This window comes from Clytia hemisphaerica, unplaced genomic scaffold, assembly GCF_902728285.1.
Source record: "Clytia hemisphaerica strain Z4C2 unplaced genomic scaffold, Clytia hemisphaerica genome assembly, whole genome shotgun sequence".
NCBI classification, from domain to species: Eukaryota; Metazoa; Cnidaria; class Hydrozoa; order Leptothecata; family Clytiidae; genus Clytia; species Clytia hemisphaerica.
Window position 1 is genome coordinate 190,732 of NW_027104238.1, and position 21,093 is coordinate 211,824.

General features: G+C 32.9%; 1 protein-coding gene across 1 annotated transcript; it reads right to left on the bottom strand.

Annotated features, from left to right (window-relative positions):
- Positions 1-1,771: 1,771 nt before the first annotated feature.
- On the bottom strand, positions 1,772-18,193 carry LOC136816128 (tubulin polyglutamylase TTLL7-like). Its single transcript, XM_067072561.1, has 22 exons — positions 18,118-18,193; positions 13,882-13,939; positions 13,686-13,746; positions 13,217-13,284; positions 13,074-13,136; positions 12,693-12,776; positions 10,364-10,436; positions 9,790-9,885; positions 9,461-9,508; positions 8,776-8,849; positions 8,602-8,674; positions 8,030-8,188; positions 7,645-7,730; positions 5,296-5,353; positions 5,006-5,090; positions 4,827-4,858; positions 3,905-3,964; positions 3,319-3,435; positions 2,941-3,012; positions 2,512-2,684; positions 2,262-2,310; positions 1,772-1,891 (listed from the first exon to the last, which is right to left on the bottom strand). Exons 1-22 carry the CDS (start codon positions 18,164-18,166, stop codon positions 1,772-1,774), a joined length of 1,758 nt encoding a protein of 585 aa, XP_066928662.1. The 5' UTR covers positions 18,167-18,193.
- Between the last annotated feature and the right edge of the window lie 2,900 nt (positions 18,194-21,093).

A 21,093-nucleotide genomic window follows, 5' to 3' on the forward strand; every position in this document is an offset into this window, starting at 1 on the left:
AATTCATCTTTCAAACTAAAATAAATAATCAAATGTTGTGTTTGAAAAATGATAAGACGGAACTCAACATTAATATCACTTGTATATGTTTTTAAACTGTTTTTATATTTGTTTTTAGATACTAAATCTGATGATGGGACGAATCTCCCGAAATATATCAATAAAATAAAATTGTTTGTCACATCCTTTTCAAAATCATTATAAACTTACAGTTTGGAACATTGTAGCAAGCATTATTTTAAATCCATATTATTTACAAAGAATTTAACAATTAACTCAACATTAATATCACTTGTATATGTTTTTAAACTGTTTTTTTATTTGTTTTTAGATACTAAATCTGATGATGGGACAAATCTCCCGAAATATATCAATAAAATAAAATTGTTGATCACATCCTTTTCAAAATCATTATAAACTTACAGTTTGAAACATTGTAGCAAGCATTATTTTAAATCCATATTATTTACAAAGAATTTAACAATTAACTCAACATTAATATCACTTGTATATGTTTTTAAACTGTTTTTTTATTTGTTTTTAGATACTAAATCTGATGATGGGACGAATCTCCCGAAATATATCAATAAAATAAAATTGTTGATCACATCCTTTTCAAAATCATTATAAACTTACAGTTTGAAACTTTGTAGCAAGCATTATTTCAAATCCATATTATTTACAAAGAATTTAACAATTAAAAATAAACATGTTTGACGATTTTATATAAACATGACAAACATGACACTTATGTAAGTTTAATCAAGTTTTGAAGTTTTTTTATATAAATTTGACTTTAAAGAAAAATTTATCATAATTGAATCGATATATGAAATAAACAAGGTTTGCTTTACTGATATAAAATTCTGTATAAAAATTGAATTAAATATATTCATTGGTATTGATTTATTAGTGGCATGTTGACTAGTAACCTAAATAACAAATTCTAGAGCAATGAATATCTATCTGATCAAAAACCAATGAAAAACCATTCTCTATTCAGTTCAGGATTTGCCTTATTTATAATAAAGTACGTTCAATTGATGGGGGGTACTTATTCATATGAATACTCCTTTGCTATTTCCATCTTTTACAAAATTGTTTCTTCAATAAAGGTCATATTACAGTCAACGGTATCAGCGTAGAGTTAAAAAGACTTAAAAAGAAAAACAAAAATAATTTTACCTTTTAATTTTTATTCAAATAAAAATCTAAATTTTAGACTCTGGAAAAGAAAATTAGGAAGTAGAGATTATGATCATTATTATTTATTTCGTAGGTCAAATTTTCTTTCACGTGCCCACATGAATGAAAAAATTGTTATTTAGCTGTATAACTTAGGGTTAAAAAAAAATTGGTTAGGTACTGATCTTAATTACATTGTGATTCATATGAATTCAATTGGACATTGAAAAATAATTCTTCATTGGATGTTTTATGAAAAGTGATGAAAAGAAAATGATGAAAAAAATTATATTTTATAAACAATAATATAAAATAAGTATAAAAAATGTATCAAAATACACTACAGAATATATTGTCAAACATTATATTGTCAGCTCCATTTTCAATATTCCAATAATATAAGATTGTTATCTTCGTACATTACCGTCCGCTAACCATATTGTCAAATATTGTTCGTTAATATATTGTGTAGTCTAAGTAGCCCTTCGATGAAAGAAAAGTCTATTCTAAGATTTGACTTTTTATGACCAATCGTGATCAGTGATCCACGGAAGACAACATAACCAATCAACAAAAACGAGCTCTTTCAATAAGGTGCATAGTGTACAGCTGTTTGATCATCTTTTTGATGGATTGATAAATCATAATTCACCAAAATGACCGCTTGATAGATTTCCAAGATCCTTCTAATACACCCTACCTCGTCCTAGTTGAAAGGCGAGATAATTGTTAGCAAAAAAGTTTCCTATTCAGAAAAACAAAACATAAACCTATCGTATTGGGCGTATATGGGGGGTGTAGGATATAGTGTCCGGGGGGTAGTGAAAAATCTACAAAATCTGCCTTGTCCGGAGGGTAAACTTGCTCTGTTTGAGGGTAATTTTGATTATCCATGGGTCAGGAAAAGTCAATTCCATCAAAAGTGATTGATAATACCAGCGATTGTAATACAGCGGAGTCTCAATAACTTGAACACGCACGAGGAGCACAAATTTGTTCGGGTTATAGAGACATTCGAGTTGAAAATTACGTCATGAATATCACAAATAGTCGAAATAAATGCATCAAATTTTTACCTCACTTAATTCTTGATTGACGATTGTAAGAAAAGGGTTAATATCAACTCTAAAAAAGAAAAACATAATTATTCATTAAAAAACTTGTAAGGAAGAATTTTGACAGTGTAGATTGTAGTTAGTTTGGAAGTCTACTTTTCATGTAGAGAAGAATCCACAAAATACAAAATGGTCAAAAATAAATTCCTTTAACTCAAATACTTGTTCTAAGGGCTAATATCTGAAGACTAGAATTATAACATGATTATACCTATCAGAAGACAGACAGCATTTTAATAAGCCATTACAATCATTCGAAGATAAGAATTGAAATAGTTTTTGAAGCGTGGTAAATAATTTGACTTCCTTCATATCATCCTTAGTGAAAACCTTCCAAGATCTTTGCATTGAAACGAAAATAAATTTTTCACGTTCTTTATGCATCTGAAAAAGAAAACTTTATAAAATCCTAAGCCATAAGAAACCCTTCTTACATAGTTTGAAAAAGTGAAGGGGCTCAAATAAGAAATGGTAGTGGAGCAGTAAGCTGTCAAAACTTAATCAAAAAGTATGGAAATCTTCGAAAGTAGACATTTTCTAGAAAAGCGGTGCCAAGATATTAAAGAGGACGACCTTCTCCCAAGCTATGAAAAGAGTTTCAACACCACATTAGGTTTAAGCCTAAGTTTGGACCTCTTACCTGGTTTCGTTCTTCGGGGCTTAAACCATTCCAATAACCTCGTACTATGTTAATATTTAAATTTCGTCGACTCTGAAGAAGAAAAATAATTCTTAACCATTTTAATTATTTTGAATTGTCTAATAAAAACGAAATTATCGAGAAATAAAAAACTAACTTCAAATTATTCCTTGACGGTGTTTCATGCTGGCGTAATTTCCAGGCAATATCGGGACAGTAGGAAAAGGGTTTTCATGTTTTATTAAAGTTGCATTATCTTCAAGAATATACGCCATGATCGAAGCAATTCCTTACGCTAAATCGAACGTTCTCTTTCATAATATAGAAAGGTATTTTTCTAAAATTTCTTGGGCACAAAGGAATTATAAATGTTTATACCTCTTCTACCATTTTATCCAATTCGTGGGTTGTATAAGAAACAGAGTTTAATCCCATGCTCATCAGTTCTTCTTTGAAATATAAAACCTTTCCCTCGTAACTGTCATTGCGTGAACTCTGATAATAAAGTAACTATAGCTAGCTATAAAAAATACCTATTTTGCACAAATTCAAAAAAAGTTTCAAAGTGATAGAAGAAAGTTTAAGAATAGAAAGATAGATAGATTACAACAACGATAGATGGTCGAAATTTGGAAAGCAAAATGTCTGTAAACACAGTTTTCTGTCGATTACGAATTTCCTCTTTGTAGAGGGGTCAAAATATTGTGGCTATTCCTAATAGACATTTCTATCTCGCTCCATTGTACCCAGTTGAACCTTTGAAATTTACATGAAACTCTGGATCAATTTGTATATAATCTCAATGCAGTTGAAGAAAATTTCAAAACACAGGAGCAATTGAAAGACAAACTTACGATCAAAATTCCTAGGGGGTTAATCTTTTTTTTTAATTTCTAAAAAAAGGTCAGACAGGATACACGTGTATGAATCCTGCGTGTAAACAGTTTAACGTGTAACAGTTTACCTTACTATGCAGTGCTCTTTGATTTATAGAATTCATTGTTATCCTTTCTGTGGTAAATTTCTATAAAGAGAGACAAAGATGTGATACAATTAAACCAATACTACTTTAATGGGATTAATTTTCGCGGGGATTAAGATTCGCGAATTTCGCCGATAGATATGTCGTTTCGTTCTTTGATAGTTAGTGTTAGGGTTAGGGTTAGGATTTGAAATATGTCGTTCTTTGATAGTTAGGGTTAGGGTTTGCCGCTCTTTTTGTTGCTTTTTAATACTTATTTGTCGTTCTTTTTAGAATGTCTGGATAATTTACCGTAACTACCAATATGGTAATGGATTTTTACATATCTACACATATGGTAGATTTACGGATTCTACATATCTACACATATGATAGACTGGAGTCGTTTATAATGCGTGTAATACTAATAATACCAATTCTAATAATAATAATAATAATATGAATACGGGATTTAGTTTGTATAAACGACTGGAAGAATCCGGTGTTCCAGCCTTATAGATACAGGGGCTAGCTACGCAGAAACTTGCGTAGCGAGAAAACAATTTACCAAGCAACAACAAACTCTCAAAACGAAATCAACTAAAATGAAAAACTTTCAATACAAATCCACACATTCTTTTTTCTCAAGAATTTTTATGAGCAGGAGAAAATTATAATTGCAATATTGACACTTTTCTTTTGTTTGGAGTTAGTGCACAAAGGTTTCTAGACGACTAAAATTGTTCCATTCATTACTTTTTGCTTTATTTCTACTATGTATAAATTAGTCGTCTAGCTTGCTAGACTACACATATGATAGAAATAAGTGCGGGATTGGCCTGGTCAGTTACATACCAAAATACACTTCGATTTTCTGCTTATATTTTATGATGAAGGTCGTTATAAGAATGAAATAGTACTAAACCTCTATGTAGTCGTCTTCTTCTTGCAAATAATCTAATATAAAGGTAATAAATATGCGTTTGAAAAATTATTTTTAAAGAGTAAAAAGTAATAAAAGACGTCCAAATATCTAACATGAAAATGAGATATGAAAAGCAAAGATTTAAATGTGAGATAATACAATATAAAAGGAAAGTCTACCTTTACTGGCATCCACACAATATTGATTAAGTTCTTTGTAATATTCATCTTTTTCAAGGCAGGGATAAATTTGATCAAAACCTCCCTGAAAAAAAATTATAGAGAGTCAAAAAAAAGCAAAGTCAGAGATGATCTTTTTCTCGTCTTGAGGATACATTGATAGTTGAGCGTGAGAGTATGGCTATCATTTTCAGTCTTTTTAAGCTCTCACTGAGATCATTTTTTTAATAAAAATACAAGAAAATATAAAGACAATAAAAAATCCTATGTAAGGAACAAAGCGTTTGTACTAAGTTAATCTTGTGATCAGGTGTTTTTTCTTCACAAGGCCCTGTTCGATCTTCTGGTCTGTAGAAGTAAAAGAAAATCGATAAAACAAAAAGAATCAAGGTTCACTGGAGCAAGAAAAATACAAGCATAATTTTTCACGTTGCATTTCAAAGATGCAGCTCCATTCTTACTCTGTACCAGAGTGTATCTCACGTTAATTGCTTCGTAGTACACTGTGTGCGCATTGTCTGTTTGAAAAAAATACTCCTGTACAGAAACCTCTGTGATGAAGTATGATTTATAAATAGCAACACTTCTCTCGTCGTCTCCCTTCTTCTCTCTCACCCGCACTCCATCTTAGCAGTTAGTTTGAAAACTGAAATCAGAAAAGACAATTACAACAGACCCTCTACGGCAATGAATTTTGAAATAAACCAGCTGCGCTGGAAGCTCCGGCTTAAGAGATTAAAAGATGTGAAAGATGAGCTTGTTGAGTTAGTTGTGTTAGAACGTTGCCCACAAACTGCTAATCAGAACAGATCAGAAAGCCCAGTAATATTTCTCAGGCTTTGTCATTGGAAAATTCCAGGCGTGTGGTCAATCGCACTCCTCAAAAGTACTTTAGGCGTGTGATAAGGAGTGCTATGCATAACTTTAAAGTAGTAAAATCCAAATTTATGGTTTGTGATTAATCACTCTCCTCAAAGATTTTAGGTGTGTGTGGAGGTGTGCGCGTGCTATCACACGCCTCAAACGATGCAGCCTGATTTCTATTGCAGAGCGAGTATTAGAAGCGAGTATGAGAAATAATCTTAACAAATAAAAAAACCAGCTGGAAGTTTAGCTCTTCTAAGTGATTACACATGCACTTTCTTGCCTAAAGAACCAACCCCACCCCCGCCCACTCATCCTCAACTAAAAAGTTCAAAATTGGAGCTAAAGGAGATAAACATTAGAAGTCAATATCTCCAAGTTCTTGATTTGATTGTCCAGATAAAATTTTGGGGAGAAAAAAAGCCTAAATTAGAGGTCACGGGCTTTTAGCTAAGCATTATTTTTTCTGTTGGGATAATACTTGAGGGAGAGTAGGATAAACCAAATAAAATGGTACAATATTGTGTATGTAATAAATAGTGGTATATTTGAAAAAAACCTGTTTCGGGTTTGAAAAATCTTCAAAAGGAATGGTCGCCCCAGCAAATGAAATTACGACAAAGTCCAAAAAATATCATTTTCAGTTATAACACTGTGAAAATTTCTCCGATCTTGTTCAAATTTAAACAGGAATTGTGTTTTAGTATCCTTTACTGAATTCTCATAGTGATATGTTTGTAAAAAATCTGTGTTGGGTTTGAAAAATCAAAGGAACGGTCGCCAGCCGCGATGAAATTACGACAAAGTCCAAAAACGATCATTTTCAGCCATAACACTGTGAAAATTACTCCAATCTTGTTCAAATTTACACAGGAATTGTTTTTTTGTATCCTTTTACTGAATTCTCATAGTGATATGTTTGTAAAAAATCTGTGTCGGGTTTGAAAAATCAAAAGGAACGGTCGCCAGCCATGATGAAATTACGACAAAGTCCAAAAACGATCATTTTAAGCCATAATACTGTGAAAGTTTCTCCAATCTTGTTCAAATTTACACAGGAATTGTGTTTTAATATCCTTTATTGAATTCTCATAGTGATAATGTTTGTAAAATATCTGTGTCGGGTTTGAAAAATCAAAAGGAACGGTCGCCCAGTCAGGATCATTTTCAGCCATACACATAACACCACAAAAACTGCTCAGATCGTTTTCAAATTTGCACTGTAATGTTGTAATTTTAGTATTCTCTTTCGAATTCCAATGGATGTGTGTTTGAAAGTTTCATTCCATTGTCAAGTTACAGAGTTTTATGCTTATGGTTTTTTTTGTGCGTCCTTAAAACTAGAGAAGTTAGCCATATGGCCATATGCAAGATTTAAGCACTCGAGCAGCTGACGATTCATGGTCAAAATTTCTCCAAAGTCTTTCCACATTGTTAGACCAGTATGCATCAAACTTCTCATAAATCATGTCCAAAACATCATGAATAATGATGAAAATGATCACTATCTTTCACTGAGATTTGCAGCTAAGCCCACTTTCGGCAGCCATCTTTTTCTAAATACTTTCGCAATATTATCGAAATCCAGATAATCCGTCTTTATTAAATCGGAATAGATCATCGGATTAGATAAACAAATAAAAATGTCTTGACCGTCGTTGTTGTCGTCGTCTTCGGACGAGAGAGAATTTAAGGCTCCTAGGCCGGAGCAATTAGACGTAGATACTGGGTCTGTGTACAAACTACTCAATTCTTAACAGTTATTAAAAACTAACCTTAAATTTAAAACATTTAGGACATCTTTGAAAATCTGCATTTTCATATCAGGGAGTTGTCCAAATAAACTGGGATTACCATTCAGCTAAAAGTATAATCTTACACTAATGAGTGGATAAATTATATGATGCATTATCACAGTATAATTAATATCAATAATCATTCTATTCCTTAGATCTGGCAAAATCTAGATTCGTTGTATGGGAATTTCTGATTTATTGTTCGCATTTTTAGGCTACAAGACACTCTCAAAAAATAAGGGCACAACTTTTGAAAAAAAAAAGTATATACTTAAGATAAAAAATGAAAAATCTAATCTGAATCTAATTTCGGAAGTTTTCTCATGAGTTACTGAGTTTGCAGTTTAAAAACTTTGCTACCTACTTCAATTAGCCAGGGTTTGAACTGTTGGTCAAGAATTACGTCTACACCAAACAGATGAAAGCAGTGGCTACCATTAACAGACTCAGATTTTGGTCTGTGTTTCTCATAACTGTAATTCATGTACGGGTGGCCTGCCAACATTGTTTTAACCAAGACATCCTAGAGGTTGTAAAATTATACTTTAATCCGTAATTTGAATTCCATGAAGGCCAGCCTGCTTTGAGTGAATGCTTGGAAAAACCAAGAATTTTGATATTTTCGTTTCATTTCAACTTTTATTTTAAAACTTTATTCCTTAACATATAATTAAAGACGGTATAATACAATTGCTTATTACATGAAAGATTTAGTAACATTTTGTCTGATTTGCTGGACCGAATTCTTAGTTGGGCCTTATATCAGTGGTTGAAAAAGATGAAAAAGGCTGACGAGCTTCATAAAGCTGCAGAGTGATGTATCTTTCAACCATTAGATCTCAAAAAATAGAAAGTTCTTCAAACATGCTTTTAATCAAGAAAATTTCATGTGAATCCCTAACATTCTGTGATTCTCATATAATAAATCTTACTTACCTTAACTTGTTCCAAAACTGCTTCAAAATTATGACCTTGCTCCTTAAGATGCCCCTTATACCAATCTAATTTTCTAAAGAAGCAAAAATAACAACAAAGAAATAACAAGCTTTATTTTGTCAATTTTATCATCGTTAGAGTAGGATGTGAAGCATTCTTGGCAAAATTAGTTACCTTGTCAAACCACTATTTTCAGTTTTGTTTTTCTTATTCAGTGTTGTATTGGTCAAGTGTATGAAGAAATCATCCTGTAAAAAAATATAAAAATTCATGATAACATTAATAAAATCAAATGGTACTCGATTGTGTAAAAGATTGCGCCTAAGTGCTTTTATCAGTTAGGTACACTTCTAAACAATATTTCTGTACTCACTAAAAGTAATTGAATTAAAAATAGGGAAAAAAGAGTTCAGCACAGTTAAATGCGACAGAAGAATTCCTCTCCCTCTCTCTCTCTCTCTGCAAATTTCAAAATAATTAAATAGTGTTTACACATGGTGTCATTGACGATTCCATCAAAATATCAAAAAAAGAATTGTGTGTGCGACTAGGTCCGTTTAAGTGCACCTTAAAATCAAGACATTTAAGAAGTGAGCTTAACTGTGCTAAGTGAATGTACTGTCTGAAAATTCTAAAAGTGTTAGACGTGCTTAAACGCATTAAACCACGATTTTAAACACAAAAGCGTACCAAACTTAATGAATGGATAAACGAATCTTGTTCGAATACCTCTAAAACTTAAAACTTGAATTTCAGGTTGCATAATATTCTTCATGCAAGATGATCTCAACAAGATAATGTATTTAAAATGCTCAAAACAAAAATATACATCAAACTAAAAATACAATTCCAAAAGCACCTTATTTTCATTGGTTGGAGGCTTGTAGGTTTGAGTTGCCAAACGCACCTAAATAGTTAAAAAGAAAATGACATGTAAAAAAGAATAAGAAATTGTATGCAATAATGAAAAATTGTTTTGTTTGTTTTGATATAAATATTTGAGTTTTATGGAATTAATTAAAATCAGAATACTTTTTGCTCTCTTTGTTGAAATATCTTCATAAGTTGTACAAATTTTTTTATAAAATCCTCATTCTAAGAAAAAATCAGTCTCTGGCAGTCATCAAGCTGAGAATATAAGTTGAAAATCTATAAGTAGGCATAGATGAAAATAAAAATATGACCAACCATGCCTTGCCCATGAAGAAATATTTTCAAGGGTTTAATTGATGACACAAGAACATATAAACGTAAGTCGAACTTTCTCCCCTCAATTAGTGCAGGCTGAAAGAAGAAAAGTTTCAAGAGTCAAATCAAAACGCAAACTAGTGAACAAAAAAACTGAATTAGTCTCTAAATGCAGGCATACAAACAGATTCATTCTAAAGAACTATAAATCAGTCCCTCCGGACAAATAGCTTTTATTTGCACCTTTTCAACTTTTTAATCATGTACATTATGTAATCACTATTCTATTATGTTTTATATTTTAGCGCTTTATTTAGATATTCCCTTTGGGACTAGTTATTTCGATTTCTACAAGTAAAATTTGTTCGTAGAAAATTTTTTATCCACTTCTGATGATCGCCTTGTGCGTGAAACACAGTGTAATGTTTCTTTTTAATTTTTGAAGAGAAATATATGAAAGTTTCAAGAGTCAATATCTTTAGCATGTTATTTTTAAGATAATTGAAATTAGCAAAAGAGCATCAACATAAATAAACCTTAATTTTCGTGAATAAGGGTAAATTGACCATCATACTTCATCTATGTAATTCTGGAGGATGCATTGCTCTTCTTTTTCCAAATTATCAAAACTGTTTAGCAATCGTATTCTATAAAACAAGCTAGATGCTGAATGGACCTACCTGATGATGATAGCAATGCGAGGAGAAAAAAATCAGTCAGAAAATATATCGTTTAGCGAAAATGCATAACGCAATAAATTCATCATTGATTGTTGATGGGGGGAGAGGGAAGGGTTGTAGGGAAAAATTAATAGAAAGTTCTGGTCGCAAAAATCAGTTTTATTGACAATTGAATCATGCTTGATGGTGAGCATTGTTATCAATAATGTTTTTGTGTGAAGAACATAGAAATACAAGGAAAACATATAATGAAAATCTGCAAAGACGGCGATTTCCGGCATTTTCAAACGGAAAAAAATTTTTCTCAAAAATCGAACTCGGCCATGTTTTGAGCATTGCAAATACGCATCTTTTCCATCAGAAAAAGCTAAAGATGAAAATTCGAGAAAATGTAAAAAAAAACGGTTTTCCGGCATATTTCTGGCATTTTCGGCCGGGAAAAAATATTTTTCGAAAATCGGGCTCCGTCACATTTTAGGTATTGTCATTTTGCATCAGTGTGCAAAATTTCATGAAAAAATATAAAGTACATCTCGAGAAATTCAAGAATTACCGTTTTTCCGGCGAAAATAGGCTGTTGCGGCGATTTTTAGAAAGTTCCGGCTTCAAAAATCACTTTTATTGACAATTAAACTATGCTTGATGGTGGGCATTGCTATCAATAATGTTTTTGTGTGAAAAAACAACGAAATATAAGGAAAAAGTCCGATGAAAATCTGCAAAAACGGCGATTTCCGGGATATTTCCGGCATTTTCAGCCGGAATAGAATTTTTCTCAAAAATCGGACTAGGCCATGTTTTAGACATTGTTAATACGCATCTTTGTGCAAAAAATCAGAAAAAACTAATAATGAAATCTCGAGAAACTGCCAAAAAAACGGTTTTTCCGGCATATTTCCGGCATTTTCGGCCGGAAAAGTACGTTAATTGAAAATCAGGCTCTGTCATATTTTAGGTATTGCCATTTTGCATCAGTGTGCAAAATTTCATGAAAAAATATAAAGTACAGCTCGAGAAATTCAAGAATTACCGTTTTTCCGGCGAAAATAGGCTGTTCCGGCGATTTTTAGAAAGTTCCGGCTTCAAAAATCACTTTTATTGACAATTAAACCATGCTTGATGGTGGGCATTGCTATCAATAATGTTTTTGTGTGAAAAAACAACGAAATATAAGGAAAAAGTCCGATGAAAATCTGCAAAAACGGCGATTTCCGGGATATTTCCGGCATTTTCAGCCGGAATAGAATTTTTCTCAAAAATCGGACTAGGCCATGTTTTAGACATTGTTAATACGCATCTTTGTGCAAAAAATCAGAAAAAACTAATAATGAAATCTCGAGAAACTGCCAAAAAAACGGTTTTTCCGGCATATTTCCGGCATTTTCGGCCGGAAAAGTACGTTAATTGAAAATCAGGCTCTGTCATATTTTAGGTATTGCCATTTTGCATCAGTGTGCAAAATTTCATGAAAAAATATAAAGTACAGCTTGAGAAATTCAAGAATTACCGTTTTTCCGGCGAAAATAGGCTGTTCCGGCGATTTTTAGAAAGTTCCGGCTTCAAAAATCACTTTTATTGACAATTAAACCATGCTTGATGGTGGGCATTGCTACAAATAATGTTTTTGTGTGAAAAAAACAACGAAATATAAGGAAAAAGTCCAATGAAAATCTGCAAAAACGGCGATTTCCGGGATATTTCCGGCATTTTCAGCCGGAATAGAATTTTTCTCAAAAATCGGACTAATCCATGTTTTAGGCATTGCTAATACGCATCTTTGTGCAAAAAATCAGAAAAAACTAATGATGAAATCTCGAGAAAATGCCAAAAAACCGGTTTTTCCGGCATATTTCCGGCATTTTCGGCCGGAAATGAATTTTTTTCGAAAATCGGGCTCCGTCACATTTTGGGCATTACCATTTTGCATCTTTGTGCCAAAAATTAGGAAAAACTAATGAGCCAATCCCGAGAAAAGCTAGAAACGAACGGACGAACGAACGGACGAACGGACGAACGAACAGAGGTTAATTTATAGGACCTACAGCCCACCGGGGTAGGTCCAAAAATTGAAACTGTAAAAGATCTTCAATATAGGTAACAGAATATTGATAATTTTTGACGGACGAACAATGTGATTTTACATTGTAACAATGTGATTTTACATTGTAGTAGCTCATATACAAAGTAGGATAAAAAGAAAACAATAAAATGGGAAATACTGACCCTGAAGCACAGCTTCCAACAGAAGGCTTCAAAATATAAAATTTATCTTGTTTTGTACCATGACTTCTTAACAACGCTGGTAATCTTTATTTGTATTCAATATTATTATGTTAAAGTTATCAAGATTTTGTTATCTTTAATAAGTACAAAAACGGGGCATGAAGGCCCAGCGACTGAGCAATAGCCAAATGTTTGTTCGTAAAAGGCCCCATAAGGAACTGCTGCTTCTTCAAAAACAGACAAACAGCATCACAGACTGGGACATGCTAATGAAAAGCCTGGTACTTGGCCAAAAAGCACAAACTCTATTTCAAAGGAAATTTTAAGAAACAGTGAATTAAAATAATAGTCAATTAAGAACTATATAATATAAAAGGATACTCATCAGGTATATCCCAACTTTTTGGTATAAATTCAAAATTATCTTTAGTAAGCCTTTGAACCCTAGAAAAGAAAGAGAAAAAAAATGAAGAAGAAATTTTCTAAACATGAATGGGTAACAAAAGAGTGTAACTGAATTTTACCTTTTCAATGTGTTTGCTAGCTTTTGCTTATGGGTGACAATTTGTGCATTTGGTAATTTATTGATTTTCTGTTATAAAAAGAATATTAGGACTACTGTATAGTGTATAATAATTTAGTAAACGAAATACAATAAACTTAATTTAGACTTTTAATGGATAAAATCTTTGTAAAAAGTTGCATATAGAGTATTCCATTTGCAAGAGTGCTATAAACTAAGAAGGATTACTTACTAGGTCAAATAGGTCTCTTATTCTAAGTAAGTGTTGACCAGACAATGTTAAATTCCACATTAGAAAATCATTAAAATCTTTTCTAAAATAATTGTTTTCCCCCTCTATCACCAGTTTGAATTAACTTTTTTACAGGCCAGAAGAAAGATAAAATTCCTGAATGAATGGGGAATTGGATATTTTACTGATATAGCATAACAATGAAAAAAGCAAAAAATATAATCAGTCAATTTCATACCTGATGTGGTTTGAGTTCTGCAAGTTCATCATTGTGCAGAATGGCCTTCCAGATAAAATGGCTGAAAAAGTCAAATGATTATACCAAATTTTGTTATTGTAATTTATAGTAACGACTGAATACCAAGAAGTAAAAAAAAGACAAAAAAATGTGATCTTGTGAATGTTTGACTAGAGGTTAAAAATATAAAAAATACCAATTATCATCAGTTTGATCTTGCAACTCAAAACCATACTCTGCACATGCTTGACACACTGGAAGAAAGAAAGAAATTTCTCTAGACTCAGGCAGATGAACTTTAAACAAGAATTTTATGGTATGATCAGGTACAATGATAAAAATTTCAGTTAATCTAATTGTTTGTTTTGTTAATCTAACTCGTCTCCCAATTCATGATCAATTTAGGGCCAAGAAAGAGCAATCAGAAATACACTTTTCTATTTGTCAAATGTCACGTTGAATAATTAAAACTCCAGCATCAATGATAAAACAATGATAAAAAATTAGTGCACATTTATAATATTATGCATTAATGTGTCATTAATCATTCATCGAGTTTTTAATCATTCATCATGACATCCTGATTAGCAAAAAGTCTATTGGATAACAAATTACTACAGCGTTACGTATGCCCTCAGCCAGTACCCTCCAGTGGATTAAAATTTTTGTAGGATTAATTTCTGCAAATCTTGAGCATTTTTGCCTTTTATCCTTGTGAATAATTCAAAATCAGCATTTTTGCAAAAACCCTATAATCCATGAGCTGAGGGCTAAATTTTGAGATTTTGGGCTCAATGAGGTTACCAGAGAAATTATATACCAAAAGATTCCAAATTTTATGTAGAGTGCAAATTTTAATGTTAGCAAGATCAAAAAGTATGGAATTGAAAGATTTCGGGTTTGGACTGAGGGGTGGTATGCTGTTAACCACCTCTAAAATTGAGGATTTAACCTCTATAGTTTTACACTTTCATTAAAATATTTCAAAAAGTAAAAAATATATAGATCTGAAATTTTTTGGAGATACTCACATTATCCTATCTAAAGAATCCCGGTTTGCAATTTCAATGATATGTAGGACCCTCTTGGCGCTCCGGAAACATCTGGAGCAAAAAATACCGTTTTTTTTTGTGCTCCAGAACACCAGAAGATTCCGGAGCACAATTTTCGGCAATTGGTCTGCACCGGAACTCCGGAACGTTCCAGTGTTTGCTTTCAAATATAATGTGACAAACTCATCATCCTCAAAGAATGTTTGACCAAAGTCCATCACCATGTTTAAACGGTTGTTTAGAACTTTTAAAAATCACTTGCTCCGGAAGCACCAGAACTTTCCGGAAAGAAAAAGAGTGTTTTTTTAGCTACTCCGGAAAACTCCGGAAGTTTCTGGAGCGCCTGCCGGTTGATATATGCCAGACGGTACTAATCGATAAATTCGATTATCAAAGTAATCAATAATGATCGAAGTACTCCAACGACCATTTATTGATTAACAATCGAATTTCGAGTACTAAAAGTTCAAAAAAATTGCGAGTCTTCAATCACTTTCTTTTAACAACCCTTCGAAGACTCGATAACCGTTTGAGTATATACTTTGATTGTTATTGATTACTTTCGATAACTTTGATAACCATTGATTTCTTCAATAACCAGTTGATTACATAGATACCTTGGAAAAACCAAAAACAAGGGTTCGAATTATATATCGCAAAATGCGAAGTGAATTTTAGATTTAGCAACCCAAAAAGATTTCCTAACTAAAAAATGCGAAGTTAAAAAACTATAAGAAACCATATATTTTGCTACTCCTTTAATCTTATAATCTAATTGCTTTATCAACTTGCTACCTCGCAACTTTCTTCATTCGTTTTTATCTATTGCTTTATCTACTTGGTAACTTCGCTACTTTATTCATTCGTTTATCTTTTGCTTTATATACTGGCTACTTCGCTACTTTATTCATTCGTTTATCTGTTGCTTTATCTACTTGCCACTTCGCTACTGTATTCATCCATTTATCTATTACTTTATGTGCTTGCCACAAGTGTTACGCGTAAGCCAAATCGCGTATTACGAACAACCTCTAAATTGCCGAGTACAGGAGAAAAAAAATCGAAATTCAAAATGGCGGCTAAGCCCACGCTGATAACTATCAAAAATCTTCGTTTTTCAATCAGCTATTGCAGCTCAATAAATCAATGAAATTATTTGAAATAAAAAGTAAACAAACCTTGAACCTTTCATGAATCCAAATAAATAAAGGTATTCATCTAAAGTGAAGATTACATTTCAAAATAAAACGATTTCCAAACCAACCTAAAGTCAGTGTCTGCCAACTAAAAATTTCTCTGCGGGTTCACTGGCAAGGAGTTACGACTTCAGACTTTAGATTCCAATTCTTGTATAGGCTGCAACTACACTGCCAGATGATCTGTATTACAAAGACTTCCAAATGGGTCCATAAGTTAAGAAAATGAGATTATCATAGAGCACGGGGGTTTTGTTTTTAAAAACAAACTTCAAAATAAAATTGTTAATGAACTTCTTACTTAAAATATCACTTACTTACATAATTTATATATGATATAACACCCCTTTCTTAAATAAATGGCTTCTTAAAGTCTTTTATGTTTGCCGCAAGAAGGGAGAAACATTTAATTTGACCCCCGGTTTTTTCTCTCTTTTTCTAACAAATTCCCGCGCGTTAGTGTAGACACAACTTTAATCCGGGGAAATGAAGCGTTTTCATTGGTCTAAAATCACGGATGGTCACGTGACCAGAATTTTTATCCAGGGAAATGCCGTGGCCGCAATGTTTTGCTTTAGTGAGATTGACCATTTTGTTATGATGATTTGAGCGGGCAAAATTTCTGTACAAACCAAAATATGGCTTCGTTGGAATACCGGTTGAAACACTTGTGTTGCCACTTCGCTACTTTATTCATTTGTTTATCTATTGCTTTATCTACTTACCACTTCACTACTTTATTCACTCCTTCATCTAATGCTTTATTAACTCGCTACTTCACTACTTTATTTATTCGTTTATCTATTACTTTATATACTTGGTAACTTCACTACTTTCCTCATTCGTTTATCTATTGCTTTATATTTTCGCCACTACGCTACTTTCTTCATTCGTTTATCCATTGCTTTATATTTTCGCCACTTCGCTACTTCCTTCATTCGTTTATCTATTGCTTTATAAACTTGCAACTTTATTCACTCGTTTATTGATTGCTTTATCTACTCGTTTATCTATTATTTCACTATACTTTACTTTGTCTACAATCTCTTACTTCGCTTTTCTAGAGAAATGAATTGAATTCGCATTTTCTTCCAAACAACATCGCAAAATACTAAACTCAGAAAAATAGCGAAGCTCCTAAAATTTATAATTCGATCCCTGAAAACATTGACCTAAAACAAAACCACAAAAAGAAGCTATAAGAATCACCTTCAGTACTTCCCTGCCATTTTGAGTGTGCTTGCCCTGGGTTTCCTCAAATAACCCATATCGCGCATTCTGATTAGTCGGAGAAAGTGAAAGTGGTTTTGGCGCGTAAATCGCGTGTTTTTATTGGACGAAATAAACTCAGTCTCATATTTTATTGGACGAGATAAACTTGGTTTCAGATTCCGTCGCTTTGCTACAGGAAACATATCCGACACAATGGAAGGTATTTAATATGATCGAAAGTGATTGAAAGTAATCGAACAGTAATCGAAACGATCGAACAAATCGAAAATGGTCAGTAAAAATGCCATGATTTTGAGTTGAGTGAGTATTTGATCACCGATAGAATCTATAAGTGGTTACTGATCACCCTCGATTGTTATCGATCATTATTGATTACTGCGATCACAATCGAACTTTTGATTAGTACCGTCTGGTATATGTCATTTACTAAAGGGCCATTCCAGAAAATTTTTGTTACCCCCCGTCGGACGACGTGCATTTTAAAATTTTTCCTAGCCTCGGAAATAATTTTTCTTTTCCAGTGGTGATCGGAAATTCCGATAAAAATCCATGCACTTTTGCAAAATGCATCGGAAAATCCACTCTTTTTTGCCTTTTTTAATTCAATTACCTTGGAAATTTATACATTTTCTTCTCTCGCCTTGGAAATTTTGAACTTTGGTGAAAACTTTTGCCCTCGGAAATCCTGTGTCGTCCGCCCCCTGTTACGACAGACAAATTCTGGAATGGCCCAAATCGGCCCAATAGCCCATTTTTTTCCAAAAGGTGTAAGATTGGTCATTTTTGACTTGATACAGCTAAAACTTCCTGTAACTAACTTGCAGACCACATCTATAGTTGCTATGGCGGAATTAGACAAGCTACGGTAGCTAAACTCAGTTCAGACAGTCAGACATCAGCAGCAGATCACACAGTAAATGAAACATTATTAAAACAATAATACAAACATACCTATTCTTGTTTTAGCCAAGCAGATATCAGCACAAAACTTTTGAGACATGCTTCTACGAGTTGAATAGAATATTTTCGAATTCAATCTTTTTATGTAACCTTTAACGCTCTCTGCTTTGCTTTTACATAAGTTACAAACTCTACACAGATTGCTGAACTGACTTATGTCTATAATTTCATTCAGAGTTTCTCTTATTTGAGTTGCAAGAGTTACATAGCGTCGTCCCTGAATGGAAATGTTAACTCCACAAATAATGCAATGCTTATGTAATTCTCTATCTTCTCTTTTTAGAACTTTTTTTGGTGTTTCATTTATTCCAGCAAGCATACTGATATCTACACTACTGATTCATGTTTCAACTTCACCAAGACTTTCGAGCATGTGGGAATATGGAAGAATTGAAAACAAGAATTTACATTCTGAATAAGGGTAATAAAATCTAGACCAGTCACAAGTTTTATGAATAAAAGTAGTGATGAAAATGCTTACCTTTTTGTGTTAAAAAGCTGAATTCTTCAATGAAACAGATAACTTTTCTTTGCTAAAATTCCCATTCATTATGAGGATTCATGTGTGGGAAGCCAAATAACCTCTTAATTTTAAACCCTACAAATAAAAGCAGGTCTTACTTTTACAGCCTAAACATCTGAACACCACTCCCATAAACATTTCCTACACCTGCTGACACAACAAGAAAAAAAAGTTTCTGATGTGAGCAATCACGGCCAGCACAGATTTGTTTACATCCTAGGTTATAAAATTCTGCAGAAAATCCCGTTTTGCATGATCTCTACTAGAAAGGTTTATCGCCAAAGAAATTTAAAACAAAACTCTTACCCAGGCTTTGTAAAAAGAAAACAAACACGGTCAGGCCAGATTCCGTAATCGTTTCCTTCCAGATGTTTAAATTTTCCCGACCTTCAGAGCTTTAGCGTGTCGGAAAAAATTTCCACATCTGGTTACTAGATAAGTCATGGACGGATTTTCCATGGATTCCATTCCCAGTGAGGAGAGTGACTGATACGCTTCGATCATGCTTGGAGCTCAAAGGTAGATTTACCGGCAGGTCCAAAATGCATAAAACATAATGTATATTGCATAATGCATAATGCATAATATTTGAAAAATGTCAATTTTAGAGCCTATAATAAGGAGAATTTTAAAGATTATACTTTCAACAAAACAAATATACCAATTTCTACCAGAAAATAAAGGGTAGAAAGCTGTAAATTTGAATTTTGAATGATGAAGAAAATCCATGATCCACTGAAAATGCTTGTCGCCATTTTGATTTTCATAGCTGTATTTTACAGAACGTAGTATAATGTAGAAAAAACACGAAAATATCTCCTCCGTATGTCACTTTTATAACTCGAAAACGTAAATTTTATAGCAAGATCTTTCTGATCTTTCTGGGTTTTCTCAGAGATCTTTTCGAACAATTGCTAATAAATTTCAACGGGTTTTCTCTCTTACAAAGCATTAACCATGTGAATGCTTTTTTGTTAGATAAGCCAATATCCAGCCAATATACATAAATTAAAGAGCTTCATCCGGAAGCTAGATCAAAGAAAATTGACATTCGAAGGCTTCGAATGTTTATGTTTTTTTTTATCTGATCTGTTGCATCTTCTTATTATTTATGCTGACGGAAAACCCTTTGTTGTTATGATTCGAATATTTTCTCTTTCGTTCGGATCTGTTCGGATTCGAAAAGTAAATATTATGTCTGGGGAAATCCCTCTGATTGGAATGTTTACAAGGAGCTCTTCTAAAGAGGTTTTCGCGGTTTTAGCCTCTGCAAAGGAGAGTTTCAGAGAATATAAAATCGTTCTGTAAATTACACAATACTATTATGCATTATGCAATATGCATTATGTTTTATGCATTTTGTACCTGCCGGTAGATTTACTGACTGAAAATAAACCCACCTACTTACTTCTCCCTCCAATTTCACTGATACGCTTTCGCACCCAGAAACGCCTTTAGAACCATACCGCTTCCACTGATAATGCTTCACACCACCCATGGACCCTGTAATGTCAACCTGATCTAATAAGAGATATGTTTGATAATTTAATGCCACAAATAAATAAGCCGAGTTTGATCATCGGTACTTAAGCTCATCGTCAGTTCTTTAGATAGGGGCCTAGATAATAATTAAGTACAAATAATAGACGATGCTATTATCGTCTGTTAGGGCCTGTTAGAGAGGGTCGATAAACGTGGGAAAATATATATGTGCAGAGTAAGGGCGTCAGGGAGGTTTACGGGTAAAAAAGTTGCAGTAGAATTTGGAACAAACGTAAACACATCCACCGCTGCTTACTCCGCCCCAGGCTTACCACCATTTTCAAATTCATCCCGCCTCCTCCAAACTATTCCCTTTTGTATTAGTGATCTTGTGATCGTCTATACCAATAGTAACATCATAGTCATTATAAAAACACTGGTCTGGAAGGCTTTTGTCTCTTTTTATTGTTAAAAGATGAAGCTTTCGTACCAAAATCGATTTATTTTGCAAACTTTTTGATCATGTGATTAGAAAATAGACCAATTCCAAGAGGAGATTTTGGTATAGTGATCAAAAAGTATGCAAACAGCAACTTGTCTTTTGTTTGTAACAAAAGAAAATTGAACAAAAAGCTAAAACAATACATTGCCATGCAAACTTTTTGATCGTGTGATTAGAAAATAGACCAATCCCAAGAGGAGATTTTGGTATCGTGATAAAAAAGTCCGGGCAAAAAGTATGCAAACAGCAACTTGTCTTTTGTTTGTAACAAAAGAAAATTGAACAAAAAGCTAAAACAATACATTGCCATGCAAACTTTTTGATCATGTGATTAGAAAATAGACCAATCCCAAGAGGAGATTTTGGTATCGTGATCAAAAAGTATGCAAACAGCAACTTGTCTTTTGTTTGTAACAAAAGAAAATTGAACAAAAAGCTAAAACAATACATTGCCAGACCG

Bases quoted from the DNA above. Each gene is read 5' to 3' on its own strand.
- LOC136816128 (XM_067072561.1), bottom strand. From the start codon at position 18,166: ATGTCTCAAAAGTTTTGTGCTGATATCTGCTTGGCTAAAACAAGAATA. The intron at 8,850-9,460 runs GTGCTTTTGGAA...ATTTTTTTACAG, and splicing joins CTCCAACCAATGAAAATAAG to GATGATTTCTTCATACACTT. The intron at 5,354-7,644 runs GTTAGTTTTTAA...TTACTTCTACAG, and splicing joins CTAAATGTTTTAAATTTAAG to ACCAGAAGATCGAACAGGGC.